At 40.6% G+C, this 21,281-nt stretch overlaps 1 protein-coding gene and 1 non-coding gene across 3 annotated transcripts; both read left to right on the forward strand.

The window, feature by feature from the left end:
• Window positions 1–144: 144 nt before the first annotated feature.
• On the forward strand, window positions 145–20,494 carry LOC117338213 (DNA repair-scaffolding protein-like). 2 transcript variants are annotated; one of them, XM_033899469.1, is made up of 19 exons: window positions 145–241; window positions 1,277–1,481; window positions 2,420–2,673; window positions 2,875–2,964; window positions 3,834–4,030; window positions 4,519–4,619; window positions 5,783–5,972; window positions 8,356–8,528; window positions 9,306–9,376; window positions 9,992–10,209; window positions 10,401–10,553; window positions 13,855–14,353; window positions 15,146–15,199; window positions 15,598–15,796; window positions 16,122–16,301; window positions 17,853–17,940; window positions 18,678–18,786; window positions 19,419–19,469; window positions 20,266–20,494. In XM_033899469.1, the coding sequence occupies exons 1-19, from the start codon at window positions 215–217 to the stop codon at window positions 20,386–20,388; spliced, it is 2,982 nt and encodes a 993-aa protein (XP_033755360.1). In that variant the 5' UTR covers window positions 145–214; the 3' UTR covers window positions 20,389–20,494. The 2 variants fall into 2 exon arrangements, with proteins under 2 accessions (XP_033755360.1, XP_033755362.1); XM_033899471.1 differs by having other exon boundaries at window positions 5,786–5,972.
• Trnas-aga lies at window positions 4,112–4,183 on the forward strand. The gene has a single exon. It is a non-coding gene; the product is annotated as a tRNA-Ser (tRNA).
• Window positions 20,495–21,281: the final 787 nt, after the last annotated feature.

A 21,281-nucleotide genomic window follows, 5' to 3' on the forward strand; every position in this document is an offset into this window, starting at 1 on the left:
CAAAATAAACAGGCTATGTCGTATGGGATTTATTAAATTTATAAAAAATGACACTTCTATGTTTTAATTTGTTAAATATGGTTTAAATAAAATAAATAAAAATATTTTGTTATATTTTGGAAATCTTTTGCGGATGAAGGTAAAGAATGCTCTATGTAAAACCCCGGGAATTTAGAAAACGGGAACTAATACAGCAGTCGCATTGCTTCCAAAGATGTCACAGTATTCTGGAAAACGAAAAGTACGAACAATCACATATATTTATTATTGAACAAACATATATACACAATTTAAATCGAATCATATGCAATACTACCTCCTGTTTTAGAGCTCTATATGCACCATCAGGCATCACCCAGTAACTTGACAAACTCCTCTCAAATAGGGTTGCAGATCTACTGGTATGTGAACACAGTGGCTCGGTTTCGGAATCTGAGTAACATATGACATCAGTTAACAACCACAACACTATAGATAAAGTATTCATATACATTCTGAAACATAAAAATCAGTGTTATCGATTTATAAAAACAGAGACATAATTATATTATGTCTGATAAAAAAAAAGGTTTCAGAATGTAGGCCTATATGAATACTTAATTGATTTATTCTGTGAGTTGTTGTTAACTGATATCATATATTACTTAGAATCCCGAAACCGAGCCCCTGCATGTGGTGCCGTCCTATACAGTATTGATTATAATGCTAACTTACTGATCATTGGAAGATATATGTCATAAATGACATTCTATTGGGAACATTAACATCAACTTAATCACTTAATGGCTTAATGTCTTCAGCCTTTACAACATTGAACACCAGTAAAGTTGCACCATTTTAGACAGTTGTGTGGGTCACGCCACACTTGCCTTTCAGTTAATTTTTTTTGGATTCCCAGACTTTAAGACCTGTGATGGTTCATTAATGCATTTCCAATAGCTAACTTTTGTGGTTGTGCGTAAAGCCGTTTGGGTGTCGTGTCGACGACTGTGTATCAAAGTTAAGCAACATCGAGCGTGGTCAGCTCTTGGATGGATGACCGCTCCGTTAACTCCTTGGTGCACATTACAGTATCATATGGATCAAGTTCATTATCACCTGCCCGACCACATGACCACATGATAATTCTTCCGACAATAAGTAAAAAAAATCTATCACAAACCAGTAAAGTCATGTAGATATATATACTTGCCCTTCTTAATGCCAGCTGTTGAATATGATAATATATTTTGGTGCTGTATGAAAAACTTTATGTTTCTATATTGTTTTTTTTTAGTTGATCTACAGTCCAGAGAAACAGGTGAGCTCCAATTCCCAAAAGAAAATTCGGGATGAAAGGAAATCCGTTGGTAAATGGCAAACCTTTGGGGAAGGATTTTCAGGATTTGGTGGAGTCAAACACCTCAATCCACCAAAACGCCAGAGAACGTCTCTAATTAGACAGAGTGAAGCCAACACATCGAGAAAGCTCCCTACTAAAGGTTGGTGTATGGTTGTAGCCATCCTAGATACTCCAGGGGTTTACGATCACCTGTTAGCTCTCTTCACAAGAAAGTGATCATAAGCAGCTGGAGTATTGAGGATAGCTAGTAATGACATGTTACAGGATTATGATGTCTCAACATTTCAGACTTCTTTTTGGGGTTGTTTCTGCCTTCATGTTTTATAAAGATAACTTCCTGGAGATGAAAACTGAGGTAGATTTATGATCTGAGTAAAATATCTGTTGTAGGCCTAACAAAATTTTGTAGTGTATATAGTCCTGGTAATCTGATCTTTTCATTTTGTCATTAAACATCACCATCCTATATACGACTGTTAAAAAAGTGTTTCTGAAAATATAATTTACACTATTATTTGCTGGTCTTAAATCAAAGCAGCTTTTTATTTTATAATTATGCCCCGGCATGAAATTGGGGGCATAGAATGTTACCCATGTCCATCCTGTCCCATGCCGTTAAGTCCAGTCCTATCACATCTCGTCCCCTACCGTCCTTATGTGATATAACTAGCTTATCTCAGGAACTGCTGATTCAATCCTAACGAAACTGTGTTTCGGAGTGGGAGTGGGGGCATTTATGTCGTACAGAAATTTTCTAGTTAAGAAAATAACGAGATAAATACTGACCTGAGCCATCTTGATGTTTGATTTCTGACACAGTATCAATATGTATCATACAATTATAGTTTACATTATATTATGATGTTTGTGCCATTAATCTTGTTTCTTTAGCCCTGATTTTACTGACAACCTGTCTTATCTGACTGCTTGTTTTACTCCCTCTAAATGTCGATAAAGATAGGGTTTACGGACACAATGACAGCAACACTGTAATCTGTCAATAAGACTTTTCTTTGTACTTTCATATTTAGTCATGCATATTCATTAGATTAATACCAGAGGTTATTTGTTTTAAAGGAGTTGATGAATCTATTGCCTGGAGTTCTAGTGATGAAGAGGATTCTACACAACATGATCGAGATAATTCACCTGTGGTCAGGAGACCAGGTCCTAGGTACAAAGCTAGTATACAAAAGGATTATGAGAATGCTGATTCAGAAGTACTCATTGCTGATGAAGAGTCATCCTCCGAACCGTGGTGTCTGTCCAGTGTAAACAATAAAGTTACGAAAGACAGATGTGATTCAGAAAATGAAGGACAACATTCTCAGGTAATAGTCTTACTAGATCAACAAAACTTTTCTTGTCAAAATAACATGCTAACTGCATTGTGAGAATCAGACCTATATTGAGCCCTGAATTCAATGCTGCCAATAATGCAGTTTATGTCCTAGATTTTGCTAAAGTATTGATATGAATTAAGTCTAGAATAGCAACCAGTATCTGATATGTCTGACTTTGATGTTTTGTAGGTGTCTGAAGTAGCAGCTAGCATTTTCAGTTATGAATCCGAAGGATCCAGGCATTCATTTTCGCAAAAGGAAACCGATGACAAACTACAGGTAGGTTTTACTTCATCTACAAGTTTACGGGTAAGTTGTGTTTGACTTACTGATAGGTAATTACAGGTAAGTTGTTCTTGACCTAATTACAGGTAAGTTGTCTTTAACTTAATAACAGGTAAGTTGTTGTTGACCTAATTATAGGTAAGTTGTACTTGACCTAAATACAGGTAAGTTGTACTTGACCTAATTACAGGTAAGTTCTACTTTACCAGATTACAGGTGTCAAAGTTGACCTTATCCTTATTACATGCAAAGGTGAGTGTGTGATAAGATTAAAAGATTTGTAACAATTAAAAGAGGTACCATCCAACATTGTAACATGCTTTTTAGCTGAAAATGTTATCATAATAGATAAAAGTTTTAGGGAATTGTTTCCAGTTATTGAGTTGCTCACTTTAACAGAAATACAAGATCATGAGTTCAATATCAATATCAGAATGGTTTTATATGTAGTGGAGCTGAACTGGGCTGGACCACTGTGGCCAGTTTAGCTCAAATGATTGCAATATTTGTCCAGAGGTCGGAGGTTCTTTGTTCAAATCGCTGCATTTTTCCTCTCCTTATGGCGGCTAGATAAATACCCTCAAAAGGTGTTATAGGTTCTCGTGTGTGTCTCCAGGGTCAACAACTTTGTTGAAGGAGGGAGGAATGTGTTGGAACTGGACTAGACTGAACGCCAGTGGTCAGGTGGCTCAAATGGTTGGAGCATCCTTCTAGAGTTCAGAGGTCCGGGGTTCGAGTCCTGGTCTGGTCGCTGTATTTTCCCTCTCCTGGCTCCTGGTACACATATGATTTTAGCACCCTCATCTTAAATTACATTGTTTATAGTAGAATTATTGTCAGTGATTAAACTTTGGATATTTCAGATTTCCCCCGAGACATCGCAGGATATAGAGAGCATGAAGAGTGAATCTCTGGCCCCTAGTCAGGCTTCCTCCAGTTCAAAGGTCAAGGCTAGTGATTGGGTGAAAACTTTGAACTTGAAAACACCTTCTAAGGACTCACAATCTAGTGATATTGACATTTTAGAGGATTCGGCAAAAAAGAAAAAGAAATTCAAAAGGTACATGATTCGAAATATTTGTGTTCATAAGATTATTTAATATTTCTAATGTAGCGGAACTGGACTGGGTCGATCATTGGCAACCAGGTAGCTCAGTGGTAGAGTGTCCGTCTAGAATTCGGAGGGTCCTGGGTTCGAATCCCGGTCTGGCTGCTATATTTTCTCCTCTCCCGTTACACTAATGCCTGCATTAATATATTTAATAGTGAAATTATACCTCTGCTAATGCATCTATTCCTAAACTAATACATATTTAGTGAAATGTTTTCTTCAAGGATGAGGGACTTGATTCAGGAATGGTGAAGCCAAGTGTTTGGAATTTTAACTTCTATTTCAGAAATAAGACCCTATGGATATACATGTAGGTGTAAATTAGCTTGGGATGAGAAAAATGTTGTCCATAATTTTAGTAATGATATGGTACAATGCAAGTTATTTCATATTGGAATGAAAATAAGTAATTATTTTTTTGTGTTAATTTTTGACAGAGGAGGATTTGCTGACCAACTCCACAAAGTTCAAATGAGAGAACGGTCATCATTGAGAATATGGTCCCATCAGCAGAACTCTGAGGAGACAGAATCTCACGGTAATACATACTCCGACAGTGACAATATCCACACCACTCAATTTTTGTCTTGCTGCAGCAAAGGAGCAAATGCAAGACTGACTGTTGTTATATTTCTGTTGAGGTTAATTGTTAAGCTGAGTTCCTCAGAAAGTATTATGTAGATCATACAGTTAAGAACTCTTATCAAACATATATAGATTTTGAAATACTTATCCAATTTTATGCCACTTTATATGTCACAAAGTCTCAAGTGACCTATTGTGATCGCCTTTTGTCCGATGTCATCCGTAGTCCTTCGTCTGCTGTGCGTCGCCCATCATCCACTGTAAACAATTTACATTTTCGAACGGGGCCGCGGTGGCCGAGTGGTTAAGGTGTCCCGACACTTTAACACTAGCCCTCCACCTCTGGGTTGCGAGTTCGAAACCTACGTGGGGCAGTTGCCAGGTACTGACCGTAGGCCGGTGGTTTTTCTCCGGGTACTCCGTCTTTCCTCCACCTCAAAAACCTGGCACGTCCTTAAATGACCCTGGCTGTTAATAGGACGTTAAACAAAAACAAACCAAACAAACCAAATTACATTTTCGACTTCCTCTGAATAATTGCCAATTGGTCCATGGCATAGTCATGATAGACCAGTAGCATACTGGGGTGAAGGCCTACCAAGTTTGTTGAAATTAATGACCTTGACCTTCTTTCAAGGCACAGGGCTTTGATATGTTAAAAGTTGGTTTAAAAACAAAACATCTATCAGTGTTCAGTGTACATCAGAACTCAGGTGACCATTAAGGCCCCTGGGCCTCTTGTTTTTCCTTGGAAGGGGGGGATGGTAGGGGTAGGATATGAAATGTTACAATCTCATCTATAATCCATGTCTTCTTTGTTCCTTTGCTTTCCAAAATATTAGGAAGCATCATGCTATGAGGATATGATGTATGCGAATGGCCTTTGTCAAGACTTTCTATTCAAGTGTATATATCTTAAAGATATTTAATTTTTGTAGCTAGGATTATCGATTAAATACTGCAATTTGTCTCCTTATTAAAAAAAAGACAAAATATAACTGTACCTAATATTTATATGGTGTAAAATGTCTTACATTAAGTGCTAAATTGATATAATTTGTAAGTTAGTATCTTTTATATTTTAAAGACATTCTTTTATTCTGTTTTCACTTGAAGCAGTGTCGACACCAAAGATCATTACTGTTGAAGTAGTCAGTTTCGAGCTGCTCTACTCACTCCAGTTGGCGCGCTGTGAGGTTTTGACGGGGCCGGTTGAGGCGGGCCAGATCCTTGTGCTATTTTCTACTGCATCAGTCCAACAACACAACATACAGGAAGGCAGCGTCGTCCTTATCCATCCGCCGTGGTAAATAATATTTATTATTATACCTCATGTTTATAACAGTGCCTGTGATTGGCTGAAACCCATCACATGGCCGGGAAATAAAACATCATATTTCCCTGAGCAGGTCTCATATTTCACTAGGGCAAGCCCTCAAGAAATATATCTTTGGGTAAACAAACATTCATATTACCCTGTGTCCAGGGCCATAAATGCAAATCATACCCCAGTCCAAAAAGTTAAGGAGCTATTTTAGTGGCCATGGCGCCTTAAATTCACCATTGGCGACCAGTTATTGACCTATAAGGCGCCTGCATGGCCACTAATAAAAATTGTGTAAATTTGCAATTTGGTTAATTTTTAGCTCACCTGGTCCGAAGGACCAAGGTGAGCTTATGCCATACCGTGGCGTCCGTCGTCCGTCGTCTGTCGTCCGTTGTCCGTCCGTCCGTCAACAATTGACTTCTTCTTCATAACCGCTGATCAGAATTTAATCAAATTTGGTCAGAAGCATCCCTATGGGTAGGGGACTCAAAATTGTACAAATGATGGGGCTGGCCCCCCAGGGACCTGAGGGGCGGGGCCAAAAGGGGTCAATTTGGCTATATTGATATAAACGACTTCTTCTCTGAAACCAAGCAATGGATATCACTCATATTTGCCTGGAAGCATCCCTATGGGGTGGGGATTCAAAATTGTACAAATGGTGGGGTTGACCCCCAAGGGGCCTGAGGGGCGGGGCCAAAATTGGTCAATTTGTTTAAACAACTTCTTCTCTGAAACTAAGCAATGGATATTACTCACATTTGTATGGTAGCATGGTTATTGGGTGGGGATTCAAAATTGTACGAATGTTGGGGTTGACCCAGGCTGCCAGGGGGCTGAGGGTAGGGGCCAAGTGGGGTCTATTTGGCTGAATTGATTTAAACAAATTATTTTCTGAAACTTAGCATTGGTTTGGCTGGTAGCATCCTATAGGGGTAGGGATTCAAAATTGTATAAAGGAAGGAGCTGACCCCCCCAGGGGGCAGAGGGCAGGGTCAAAAGGGTCAATTAGTCTTAACAAGATCTTCTCTGAAACTAAGTAATATGGATATCACTCACATTTGTGTGGTAGCATCCCTATGGGGTCGCGCCAAAAGTCAATTTCATTTCATGGATTAATGCACTTTTTGGCATTTTTAGCATTAAAATAAAACCAATGTACATGTACCCATATAAAATGCTTATGATATATATTGATATAGCAATACCAGCGACAAATATACTTCAGCATCATTCTTGTTTCATATCTCATGAAACCAGTTGAGCGATACAGGCCCTCTGGGCCTCTTGTTCAAAGGTTGCAGTCCATGCTAAATGACATTCACAATAATTTTGAAAATTACAGAGAGATATTATACTGATCTGAGAATGAAAATTTTTTTTTGTTTTAATTCAAGACAACTAGGCCGGGTGACTAACCTTTCCAATTGACACCTAGATTTTGATTGGACTATTTTGCAAAAGTTATTGCCCTTTGTTTATTGCACATATTTCATTTCAGTCCCACAATCTTCTTTATTCTTAAATGATTTCTTGTAACATATGCTTCATAGAATATTAGCCCACCATCATCAGATGGTGGGCTATTCAAATCGCCCTGCGTCCGTGGTCCGTCGTCCGTCCGTCCCTCCGTCCCTCCGTCCGTCCGTAAACAATTCTTGTTATCGCTAATCCTCAGAAAGTACTGAAGGGATCTTTCTCAAATTTCATATGTAGGTTCCCCTTGGTGCCTAGTTATGCATATTGCATTTTGAGACCAATCGGAAAACAACATGGCCGACAGGCAGCCATCTTGGATTTTGACAATTGAAGTTTGTTATCGCTATTTCTCAGAAAGTACTGAAGGGATCTTTCTCAAATTTCATATGTAGGTTCCCCTTGGTGCCTAGTTATGCATATTGCATTTTGAGACAAATCGGAAAACAACATGGCCGACAGGCAGCCATCTTGGATTTTGACAATTTAAGTTTGTTATCACTATTTCTGAGAAAGTACTGAAGGGATCTTTCTCAAATTTCATAAGTAGGTTCCCCTTGGTCCCTTGTATTGCATTTTTGGACCAGGCTGTCCTGAAAACAACCTGGCAAACAAACAGCCATTATCGTTAAATCTCAAATTTCTTATATAGCTTGGATTCCCTTGTTTGAAAAGTACTGGAGGGATGTCTCAATTTGCACAGATTAGTAAAATGAAGGGAAAAGTAGAGAAAAGATCAATCCGACATGGAACCTATGAAGATCATTCAATGGTGGGCGCCAAGATCCCTCTGGGATCTCTTGTTTTATAACATAATGTAGTTGGGTATTGCTGTTTATTTCAGTGTTTTAATTTTGTCCTCAGATCTCACCTTTTGTTTTGATAGGCAGCAGCTGGACCTGAAACAGACTCACCAGAAAGTGTTGTTGTGTACAAACTATTGCCAGGTGACTAACAAAAGTGACCTCCATAACCCAGGGTCACACAAGGTCAAGGTCACCCAACAGTCACAAGATGTAGTCAAGGTCATGGGTCAGTGGAACTGCCCTTGTGTTACAGGTATAACAACAGAATAGGAACAAGCAGTGTTGTACTCTTTAGAGAATGATTTTCTTCTCAAATTCAATAAAATCATATTTTCTCAAGTCCAGTTAAACTGTTTCACTGATATTTCTCCAGGCTATCACAGTACAATATAATGTATATATTAAAAGTTTATCAGTTTTCTAGTGGCTCAATCCTTGAGTTATTCGAATCAAACTTCACACAATGATAAAGAACTATGATATCTTGGACAAATTTAAGTTTCAGGGGTTTTGGGTCAAGGTCAAGGTCACTTACTACTTTAAGTAGGGCCAGTAGTAGCCCGAGTTTCCTCTGGCCCCGACACAATGTCTGGTGTAGGGCCAGGGTGCACTGCTATTTGAAAATGTGGAATTTGCTGATACCGTTTGGTGTCGCTAAAATGTTTGTGCAAACGCAATAAAATTAGGCATGCCATAACACCTACCTACATATATATGGATGAGTGAGATATTTTTTTACCCCCATTTAGTCCCATATCAGTGTAATATTCCATCCGTAGAGACCAGACATGGTGTCAGGGCCAGAGGAAACTCGGACTAGGCCAGCAGGGGACCTGTACTGCTGTAGCAATACCCAGGATGTTTGTTCCTCCAAATTCTATAAAAATGATTTATATCATATTATGATTTTATTCAGTTCAGTGAAATAATTTAATCCGGACCAGTAACTCACACCTCTACAGATCTAGTGCCTATACCATTCTAGTCGAATAATTCTATCACTCACTGGGATGATTTTCTTTCTCTACAGGTCTGGTGAGTTCCTACCAGTCCTGTCCAGCCTATCTCTATCCCTGTATACCGGCCGTGGCTGTTTCCATGGTAATATAATAATGTGTATTAATGCTTTCATACTGTAAATTATTGTACAAAATTTAGCATATTCAAATTTTAACAGATTAGCACAATTATGAAGTGGTGCATTCTATTATTAATATTTATATAGAATAGTTGAAAACTGTACTTAGTAATTAGGTATTATTATATTATTTAATGACTAAGTCTCATTAGTAATTAGGCATAATATCATTCAATAATTATGTGTAATTAGGTATAATTATGATAATATTATTCAATAATTTTGTGTTATTAGTAATTAGGTATAATATGGTTCAATAATTGTGTGCAATTAATAATAAGGTATTGATATTATTCAATAACTATGTGTAATTGGTCTTGATGTATTTTCATAAATATGTGTAATTAGTATTGATATTATTCAATAATTATGTGTAATTAGTATTGATGATATTCAATAACGATGTGTAATTAGTATTGACATTCAATAATTATGTTTAATTAGTATTGATATTGTTCAATAACAATGTGTAATTAGTATTGGTAGTATTCAATAACGATGTGTAATTATTATTGGTATTATTCAATAATGATGTGTAATTTGGTGTGATATTCAATAATTATATGACTAATTTGTAGGATGCTGCATGTTGTGATGACGAGAAAAGGGAGAGGTCAAGGTTGACAGTGGTGCAATCGACTCATTGCCAGCCTCCGCAGTCTTCGTCTGTGGGAACTCCAGCACATACAATACTGGAGAGTGTACATGATCAGGGCTCCACTCCAGGAGGTCAAGGTCACAGCTTCTCGGGTCTTGTACATAGGGTCATACAGAAACAGACACGACAGACACCCAGGTATGATGTATGTGAAGAATTGTGGTCCGAGACCCCATAACTGTAGTATGTCAATTTGAGCTACACTGGTAGAACATTTTTCATGACTACTCCTTCATTTTCAATGATTGTCATTATATACCAATATAGTAGTCTTGTTTTGGTGGTTATGTATCAAAAGAAAAATACAGGAACTGGTTTTATTTTTATAGATGGTGTGTGCTGGTGGAGGATGTCCAGGGAACTATGTGTGAAGTAGTCCTGCCAAAGGATCGACTCCCGATCTGGGACAGAGTCCTAAAGGGGGAAGGGGCGGTCTTCTCCTTCACCGGGCTCATGTTATACAGTAGGACACACCGGGAAAGGTAGGACATAGAGGGGGTGGGGACAGTCTTCTCCTTCACCGGGCTCACGTTATACAGTAGGACACGCTGGGAAAGGTAGGACATAGAGGGGGAGGGGACAGTCTTCTCCTTCACTGAGATCACGTTATACAGTAGGACACACAGGGAAAGGTAGGACATAGAGGGGAAGGGAACAGTCTTCTCCTTCACCGGGCTCACGTTATACAGTAGGACACACAGGGAATGGCAGGACATAGAGGGGACAGTCTTCTCCTTCACCGGGCTCACGTTATACAGTAGGACACACAGGGAAAGGTAGGACATAGAGGGGGAGGGGACAGTTTTCTCCTTCACTGGGCTCACGTTATACAGTAGGACAAACAGGGAAAGGTAGGACATAGAGGGGGAGGGGACAGTCTTCTCCTTCACCGGGCTCACGTTATACATTAGGACACACAGGGAAAGGTAGGACATAGAGGGGGAGGGGACAGTCTTCTCCTTCACCGGGCTCACGTTATACAGTAGGACACATCGGGAACGAGGACATAGAGGGGGAGGGGACAGTCTTCTCCTTCACCGGGCTCATGTTATACAGTAGGACACACAGGGAAAGGTAGGACATAGAGGGGGAGGGGACAGTCTTCTCCTTCACCGGGCTCACGTTATACAGTAGGACACACAGGGAATGGTAGGACATAGAGGGGACAGTCTTCTCCTTCACCGGGCTCACGTTATACAGTAGGACACACAGGGAAAGGTAGGACATAGAGGGGGAGGGGACAGTCTTCTCCTTCACCGGGCTCACGTTATACAGTAGGACACACAGGGAAAGGTAGGACATAGAGGGGGAGGGGACAGTCTTCTCCTTCACCGGGCTCACGTTATACAGTAGGACACACAGGGAAAGGTAGGACATAGAGGGGGAGGGGACAGTCTTCTCCTTCACCGGGCTCACGTTATACAGTAGGACACACAGGGAAAGGTAGGACATAGAGGGGGAGGGGACAGTCTTCTCCTTCACCGAGATCACGTTATACAGTAGGACACACAGGGAAAGGTAGGACATAGAGAGGGAGGGGACAGTCTTCTCCTTCACGGGCTCACGTTATACAGTAGGACACACAGGGAAAGGTAGGACATAGAGGGGAGGGGACAATCTTCTCCTTCACCGGGCTCACGTTATACAGTAGGACACACAGGGAAAGGTAGGACATAGAGGGGGAGGGGACAGTCGTCTCCTTCACCGGGCTCACGTTATACAGTAGGACACACAGGGAAAGGTAGGACATAGAGGGGGAGGGGACAGTCTTTTCCTTCACTGGGCTCACGTTATACAGTAGGACACACAGGGAAAGGTAGGACATAGAGGGGGAGGGGACAGTCTTCTCCTTCACCGGGCTCACGTTATACAGTAGGACACACAGGGAAAGGTAGGACATAGAGGGGGAGGGGAGAGTCTTCTCCTTCACTGGACTCACATTATACATTAGGACACACAGGGAAAGGTAGGACATAGAGGGGGAGGGGACAGTCTTCTCCTTCACCGGGCTCACGTTATACAGTAGGACACACAGGGAAAGTTAGGACATAGAGGGGGAGGGGACAGTCTTCTCCTTCACCGGGCTCACGTTATACAGTAGGACACACAGGGAAAGGTAGGACATAGAGGGGGAGGGGACAGTCTTCTCCTTCACCGGGCTCACGTTATACAGTAGGACACACAGGGAAAGTTAGGACATAGAGGGGGAGGGGACAGTCTTCTCCTTCACCGGGCTCACGTTATACAGTAGGACACACAGGGAAAGTTAGGACATAGAGGGGGAGGGGACAGTCTTCTCCTTCACCGGGCTCACGTTATACAGTAGGACACACAGGGAAAGTTAGGACATAGAGGGGGAGGGGACAGTCTTCTCCTTCACCGGGCTCACGTTATACAGTAGGACACACAGGGAAAGGTAGGACATAGAGGGGGAGGGGACAGTCTTCTCCGTCACTGGACTCACGTTATACAGTAGGACACACAGGGAAAGGTAGGACATAGAGGGGGAGGGGACAGTCTTCTCCTTCACTGGGCTCACGTTATACAGTAGGACACACAGGGAAAGGTAGGACATAGAGGGGGAGGGGACAGTCTTCTCCTTCACCGGGCTCACGTTATACAGTAGGACACACAGGGAAAGGTAGGACATAGAGGGGGAGGGGACAGTCTTCTCCTTCACCGGGCTCACGTTATACAGTAGGACACACAGGGAAAGGTAGGACATAGAGGGGGAGGGGACAGTCTTCTCCTTCACCGGGCTCACGTTATACAGTAGGACACACAGGGAAAGGTAGGACATAGAGGGGGAGGGGGCGGTCTTCTCCTTCACCGGGCTCACGTTATACAGTAGGACAAACAGGGAAAGGTAGGACATAGAGGGGGAGGGGACAGTCTTCTCCTTCACTGGGCTCACGTTATACAGTAGGACACACAGGGAAACGTAGGACATAGAGGGGGAGGGGACAGTCTTCTCCTTCACTGGGCTCACGTTATACAGTAGGACACACAGGGAAAGGTAGGACATAGAGGGGGAGGGGACAGTTTTCTCCTTCACCGGGCTCACGTTATACAGTAGGACACACAGGGAAAGGTAGGACATAGAGGGGGAGGGGGCGGTCTTCTCCTTCACTGGGCTGACGTTATACAGTAGGACACACCGGGAAAGGTAGGACATAGAGAGGGAGGGGACAGTCTTCTCCTTCACCGGGCTCACGTTATACAGTAGGACACACAGGGAAAGGTAGGACATAGAGGGGGAGGGGGCGGTCTTCTCCTTCACCGGGCTCACGTTATACAGTAGGACACACAGGGAAAGGTAGGACATAGAGGGGGAGGGGACAGTCTTCTCCTTCACCGGGCTCACGTTATACAGTAGGACACACCGGGAAAGGTAGGACATAGAGGGGGAGGGGACAGTCTTCTCCTTCACCGGGCTCACGTTATACAGTAGGACACACAGGGAAAGGTAGGACATAGAGGGGGAGGGGACAGTCTTCTCCTTCACCGGGCTCACGTTATACAGTAGGACACACAGGGAAAGGTAGGACATAGAGGGGGAGGGGACAGTCTTCTCCTTCACTGGACTCACATTATACAGTAGGACACATCGGGAAAGTTATTTCTATAATCAGTTTGGTGAGTAAACAGACAATCTGGAGTGTATGGCCTAAACTTTGCATCATCACTTGATTTTACTACTTAATGATGAAGTGTAAATAAATCATGATGCAGGCCCCTTTGATCTATTGTTTTTGGGACTAACAGATATCTTATTGTTTTCAGGGACTTTGGCTTATTCAGTTTAATTGATTCTGTTTGGTCTGGGGTTGTGTCAAGTACACTTAGCCAAGAGAGTGACAAAGCTCTGCCAGAACACAGCATCCTTAGCCAAGACAGCAATCAAACACTTCGAGGACCTAGCACAGTTAATGATGGCAGCATTCAAGCACTTCCAGGACCTAGCAAAGTTAATGATGGCAGCATTCAAACACTTTCAGGACCTAGCACAGTTAATGATGGCAGCATTCAAGAACTTTCAGGACCCAGCACAGTAAATGATGGCAGTAATCAAGCACTTCCAGGACCCAGCACAGTTATTGATGGCAGCATTCAAGCACTTCCAGGACCCAGCACTGCAGCATGGACTGTGGAGCCACCTGGATTTTGTTATGTGATGAAGGGAGATAACTCTACAGATATAGAAATATCTCCTGTCAATACCTCTGGCCTCCAGTCTCGGTATCATCCACTTACAATCACTGATCTATCAAAAGTCAGTAAGGTAAATTAAATGCATTATCATACTCATCTAGCAATAAGTTGAGGCTTATTGAATCCAATTTCACTATTCAGCCTCCTGTGCTTATTGCAGGATAAACATGTTTTGTTTTGTGTCCTGTTGACGTCATAAGATTGATATAATTCTGTTCTGGCAAAATATTTAGTTTTTGAGAAATATTCCTGTTGTACATATAATTGTATTTAGAACTGGAATGAAAATAGCTTACTGCTTAAGCCTACATGTTAGAACACAGAATGCAATTTGCAATTTGAATTTTCTTCCTCAAAATAAGATTTGAGTAGACATCTTGGCCAAATAATACCTTTATAAGCTCAAGGATATAAGGTCAAGAGGTCACATTGAATAAGAGCATGTGTTTCGGTACTCAAACAAAGTTGGGGGGGGGGGGGGTTGATTCTGTAGATGAAAATGTGTATCTACTATTTCAGCCAATTAATGAACTTATTAAACTTCCAGGTATAATTCTATTTTAAAGAAGCATTTCCTGGTTTGTAAACTGATATTGTCAGTAGTGTGTTTTATAGATGGAAAAAAAATACCCATGAAATTCAAAAATGAATTCATTTGTTGTTTTCTCTCAAGAAACCAACAAGAGATGAAAATGTGTATCTACTATTTTAACCAATTAATGGACTTGATAAAACATCCAGGTATAATTCTATTTTAAAGAAACATTTCCTGGGTTTATAAACTCAAATTGTCAGTATTGTGTATTTAAGAGATGGAAAAGCATGCCCATGAAAAATGAATTCTTTTGTTGTTTCCTTCCAGAAACCAACAATAGTGAAGCGTTTCTGTCTTGTTGCCAAAGTTTTAGCCATATTGGTAAGTGTGTACATAGGTACTGAAATCTAAACCTCACCAGGATTATTGATGATGTCATGTTAATTATACCCCAATATAGCCAAGGGCAGGAGGGGGCTACTAAAAATCAATTTGTCTCTGCAATGTGCAGCCAAGCATCCATTCATTGCTTTTCAACTGAACTTGCTGTTAATCATCTTTGGAAAAAGACAGCTAGATTAAGTTTCGGGAAAGTCTTGAATCTCCATGTATACATGTCACTGAGAGGGAAATCCCAAAGTGGGAAAATATTTCTAATATGAATTTAATGAGAGCGAATTGCCATGATCACCGATATATGCTCAGGTGAGCATTACAGCCCCTCTGGGCCTCCTAATGTGCCATAATTTTCTTTCCTGTAACTTTTTCCTGTTATACAGCCCTCGGATACCGGAGACGCTGATAGAAGTCATGAGACTACATCGCACAGAAGGCGTCCTCAGTGTTACTTATATGTGTGGACTGGTGAGGCTTTCTCTGACCAGCCTCCCCGGTACAGTATAGTCAGGGTTGCCTACGATGTCAAAAATGCTCTCTGTGGACGTGTCATGTTTTTTAAAGACATCTTTTATCACAAAGGTGAGTGCATCATTCTGGAGTTGCATAATGGTCCAATACTCAGCCAATTGAGCTATCCATTCCCTTTCAAATACAGAAACTTCAATCTTTGGAGTGTAATTCTTTAAAATACTAAAAGTTCTCTTGTCGGCTGCTAGTAGAGGTAGAGAATTTAGTCTGTGTAAAATGTTTTGCATTTGTCTTTATGACTTATCATACACCCTGCTGTTTTGTCCCTCTTTAACTTGATTGACAAGTGGGAATAAGGATGGATTTGGTAATGGGGAATGTTAAATCAGTCTTCCTGGCGACACTTCTGACAAAAGTCACATTTAATTTACCACAGAACAACTCTGCTGCGATGTCTTCTCTCAAATACTACCCATAGCAGCTGTACCAGAGAGGTGCATGTCTACCAACACTGAGTTAACGATAAAGGAGGCAGAGTGGAGAGCTCTTCAAGGGGAGATAATCATCCCAAGTGTATGCTATGAGCTTCCTGAACTCACCCTTTGTAAAGTTCAAGGTAAGTTTGCTTAATGTATTTGTTATTAGTCCCCTATTGGTGAAACCGGGAGGACTAGAGGTTTCCTCCCCGTCCTTCTGTCCATCTGTCTGTCCGTCCGTCTGTCAGTTCGTCCACTCAGTTTTCTGCACTTGTCTCAGCCATGCTTCAAGGTATATTAGTGAAAGATAGTATGTAACTTCAGTATGAGTACCTACAGATCAAGTTTGAGTTTCAGGGGTTTTGGGTCAATGTCAAGGTCGCTGTTACTATTTTTAGTAAGGGCTGATAGTGGACATATATTGCTTTAGTAAAACCCAGCATGCTTGTTGTTAAATAAAATCTTGTCGACCAATTTCACACTTCCTCATTACTCATTACTTATCATTATCACCGAGCTCTTCAATTAGGTTTGGGAGTCTGTCTGAACCGTTCGGTTGTTTTCTCTATCCGTTTCCTGTTTGTTATAGTCAGCTGAGAAGTTGTTAGGCAAGAACTTTATGGTCATTCCTTTAAGTGTTCTTTGATTTTAGATTTAAAGGAGTTTAGTGTTTCAGCAGACACAGTTTCTTTCGGTAACTTCACCATTGAAGGTGTATGTACCTAGGTCTACTAAGCGAGTTTGGAATCCTAACTGAAATGCCCTCTTCACATAGGCCAGTCTCAGCATACAGCAGAGGAAAGCAACACTTCACGTTTGGTTACCAAAATCAGATGGGTTGTCGTGTCGCCAAATGGTAGGATAAAGCACTGGCGGTTCCTCGACCATATATTACCTACAAATCAGGTTCCTTTCATCGGAGACTATGTCAGGATCGTTTGTGCTATATGTAACAAGTACCTACCACCACTTAGTGCTGCAAGCAAAGACACTGATCAGATCTAGGTTGAACTGAATTAAAAATGCCGGTCATTCCGATTTGACCATTTGTGGAGTCTGTCAATATCTTGTTGGACAGTATTTTGGTTGTTAGTAGATTGCTGCTGCTGAAATTTTGGTCTCATCAGCAAACATATAGATTGTACTTTTGACAAGGACTGGTTAGTCGTTATTGTAAAATAAGAATATTGTCGGTCCAAGAGCACTGCCTTGAGGAAGTCCACTTCTGACATTCAGGCTCATTCGGACAAATTGCTATTTATAGCTACCCTCTGTCTCCTGTTTGTTGGAAAAAATTTCACCCGGCAAAAAAGTTGTTCTTTGATTCCATAGCTTTCATGTGTTTTGAGTAATCTTTGATGTGGTATTGTGTCAAATGCTTTACAAAAGTCAAGGTATACAACATCAACGCCATGTTTGATGTCCAGTTCCTCCGTTCAGTTTTCAAATGCACTAATTATATAATTAGTTGTGTAACGAATGAATGACCTTTACAATACCCATGCTGGTGAACTGCGAATGTGGTATTTCATTCCATGTGGTCCATAATTCCTTCTCTACGATTTTCTCCGTTACTTTTGAAACTACAGCATTTAAACTTAAAGGTCTAATATAGCTTTCTGGTGTTTCTTTCGAGTCTTTGTAATAAATAGCTGCGACAACTGATAAAACTATGTTGTACTGTTTTGTAGGTACGGTCAGCGGAGTAGACGAAAGCTCTGCATACTCCTGGGATGTTTGTAGCTTCTGTGGTAGTGACAAACTCGTAAACCAACAAAGGTGATCTCAACAAAGTGCTCGTTTACATTTTATATTGTTTGCTTTGTTTCCTAACTACATTATTATGGTACATGACTATTCATTCCAAATTTTCTTTAGAATTATTTTATTGATATGGAGTATCCTAGCTGTATTGAAATCAGGTCTTCTGACCCCGTATTTGCAGAGTTATGGCCCTTTTCAATGGCATTATTTAATCATCTGCAACAGAACTTATACTTTTGTCATCTCAAACTGATAAAAGTGAGTACCACCTGAGGATTGTAGAATAAATTTCTTCTGAAAAAATTATTATCAAGATGTCTTGTGCCCTAATATATATAAATATATACAGAGTTGTGGCCCTTGCTAGTTGTTGCAGACTTTAAAAGAAAGGGTGTTTGCGAGGCAGGTCTCATATACCTGTGTAAGTTTTAGATAAGTAGCAATATTATTGGCTGAAAAAATTGTTCTTTGAAATGTAGACTTGTTATGCAACTGCCAAGGTAAGGATAGAAATTTAAATTAAATTGAAGGTCAAATGTGAAAGTTGAAGGTCATGCAATCATCTTTAAGTGGTCTCAAGAGATAGTGCTGTTATTTTGTATATTTCTCACAGATGATATAACCATTACAAAAGCAAACTGACTTTTCAGAATGTAAGTGCTTGTTTAACATTAGTCAAACATGTCGTTGAAATGAAATTATGGGATGTAGGGACAGCATTGTTATCATGATTTGTGTTCTCACCGATTCAGTGAACTGGTCTGTATGGAGTGTAACAAATCTATCCTGGAGCCAGTAAACAAGATGACCATGGAGGTCTGTGTGACATGTGATGGACTGGACGTTCCTGTCACAATCAGTGTAAGTAGTTATATCAGGGTCATAGCAAGGTCATGCGATTATATTAGGCACATATCAATACGGACCACATAGGCCATATCAGGGTCTGAGGCTCAGATAAAGGTTACAAAGGTTATATCAAGGTCATAAGAGTCATATTGGGGTCATAGGGGTGACATCAGAATTACATAGGTCATATTATTGCCACAAGGATCATATCATTGTCATAGGGTAATATTGGGGTCAGACAGGTCATCAAGGCCATAGAGGTCATATCAGGCAGAGGGTCAAAGGGTAATATTGGTGTCACGAGATTGTATCAGGGTCGCACTGGTCATAGGGTCATATCAGCGTCACACAGGTCATATAGCAGGGTCATATCAGGGTCACACAGGTCATATACCAGGGTCATATCAGAGTCACACAGGTCATATACCAGGGTCATATCAGGGTCACACAGGTCATATACCAGGGTCACCACTAGGGGTTATAATTATATCAGTGTCAGTGTCCAGTGACATGTATCAGGGTCAGAGGAGTTGTCATACGAGTTATATGACAGTCAAAATAACTGAATTTATTTCGTGGTCACTTTTTGTTATGCCAACTGATTTGCTGTTGAATCCCAAGGCATGATTTCTTGTTACTTTCAGCTCCTTCAGGATTGTATAGAAAAGTTACTACCAGAGGATACAGCTGAGGAGGTGAGTGTACATCATATCTCATCAGTTTGTATTTAACGCGGCTCCTTCAGGATTGTATAGAAAAGTTACTACTGGAGGGTACAGCTGAGGAGGTAGGTTTACGTCATATCTCATCAGTTTGTATTTAACACGACTCCTTCAGGATTGTATAGAAAAGTTACTAGTTGATCTCCATGAGGGTATAGCTGAGGATGTGAATGAACATAATCTTAACTTTTACCCTGGACAGGGATATCCACAATTTTACTTTTGTAAGATTTTCTTATCTCACCCTAGGGTTGTGAAAAACTACATGAGCTCATTCTCAACAGTTTTATGACATCACAGCAACAATATAATGACGTACGTTGACAAATTACATCATGTCAACATTGACTTCCATTGATGTAACGTCCATTTAGATACAAATGAGGGTAAACAGTGTAAGAAAAAAATAATTGTCCACTCCCTTGGGAGAGAGACGGGGAACTCAACCCTCAGGGTAAAATTCTTTAGCTACCAGTCACTCGGTAAACCTTGTGTTTGGCAACTAAGTGTCTCCTCCCTTGAGTTGAGATCCCCCTGTCTCATCCCCAAGGGTGGAAGATTATATTAATCTCATCAATTTGTATTTAATTCCAGCTCAGTATTTGATCCTCATCGATATACAGTATCTAGTGGTTCTGTAGTCACTACCCTGATTCTCATGTTAAAGGGGGAGGTACATTTTCCTCACAGGAAGGTAACATACCCCCTTAACTACATTTTGTGACATTATACTTTATCATGTTATGATGCACAGTTTTCTTCCTTTCAGGGATACGAGATCGAAAGTGTCCTTGGGAAAGACATTGGTACCATCTTCTGTGTTATTTGCTCAAAAGTTCAGAAAGGAAGTTCACAAAGTCTAAAACTACTGCAAGTCGCTGTGTCATTATGAATAAGTAATAATAGATATAATATGTTCAGCTATTCATTAACTTTGAATTTGTTGTGTTATTTCAAATCAATTATGATTATATATTAAAGATTGAAAATTCTAAATTTTCGTTTGCACAATTTGTTGAAAATCAGGTATGCTGTATTTAGCAAAGATTCTCACAATGTTGTTGACATTGTATTAAACAATATCAACGGCCATTCGACATTGCCAGATCGATCGATGTGACATTAACTGTTTGTGTTTCATTTCGGTACGTCAGATAAGATTCTCTTGGACTTTCGAAATTTCAGAAATGAAACTAAAGAAAACTTCCAGGTGTCATAAATGAAAACAAGTTAGTTCAAGAAAAGTTGCGGTTTCTGTTTTAATGATGTGGTACATGATTGTCAACAAGATACAGGCAAGTAAGATTTACACTGGAACAAGAGAACATCTTCACTTGTTTTTAAACTGGACACGAAAAGATATCCCAACTCTGTTGTATCAAACTCAACAGTCTATAATAACAAACTACAATAAATCACATAATTAGCCAGGCTTATTTTAGACAGGTAATTTTTGTAGTAGCTGGTGGCTACCTCGATGAACGTGGCCTGTCGTATGTCCTCCAAAGCAATTGGGATTTGCTCAAGAATACAACCATGAAAGCACATAAAGGTCAGTGAAGCTTCTTGAAAGCACATGATGGTTCGTGACTTTGGCTTACTGACAGCACGTAACGGTCCTTGCTTGACCTTGGTTTACTGACTGCACATTGTGGTCTGTGACCTCGGCTTTCTGAGAAACCCACATCACTCTGTGTTGGGATCAATAGTCTGAGGCTCCAACAACTGAGCTATCGCAGGCCCCAATCATGGTCAAGTACGTTTGACTCAATGGAGTCATGAGCG

This window comes from Pecten maximus, chromosome 11 (genome assembly GCF_902652985.1).
Source record: "Pecten maximus chromosome 11, xPecMax1.1, whole genome shotgun sequence".
NCBI lineage: Eukaryota > Metazoa > Mollusca > Bivalvia > Pectinida > Pectinidae > Pecten > Pecten maximus.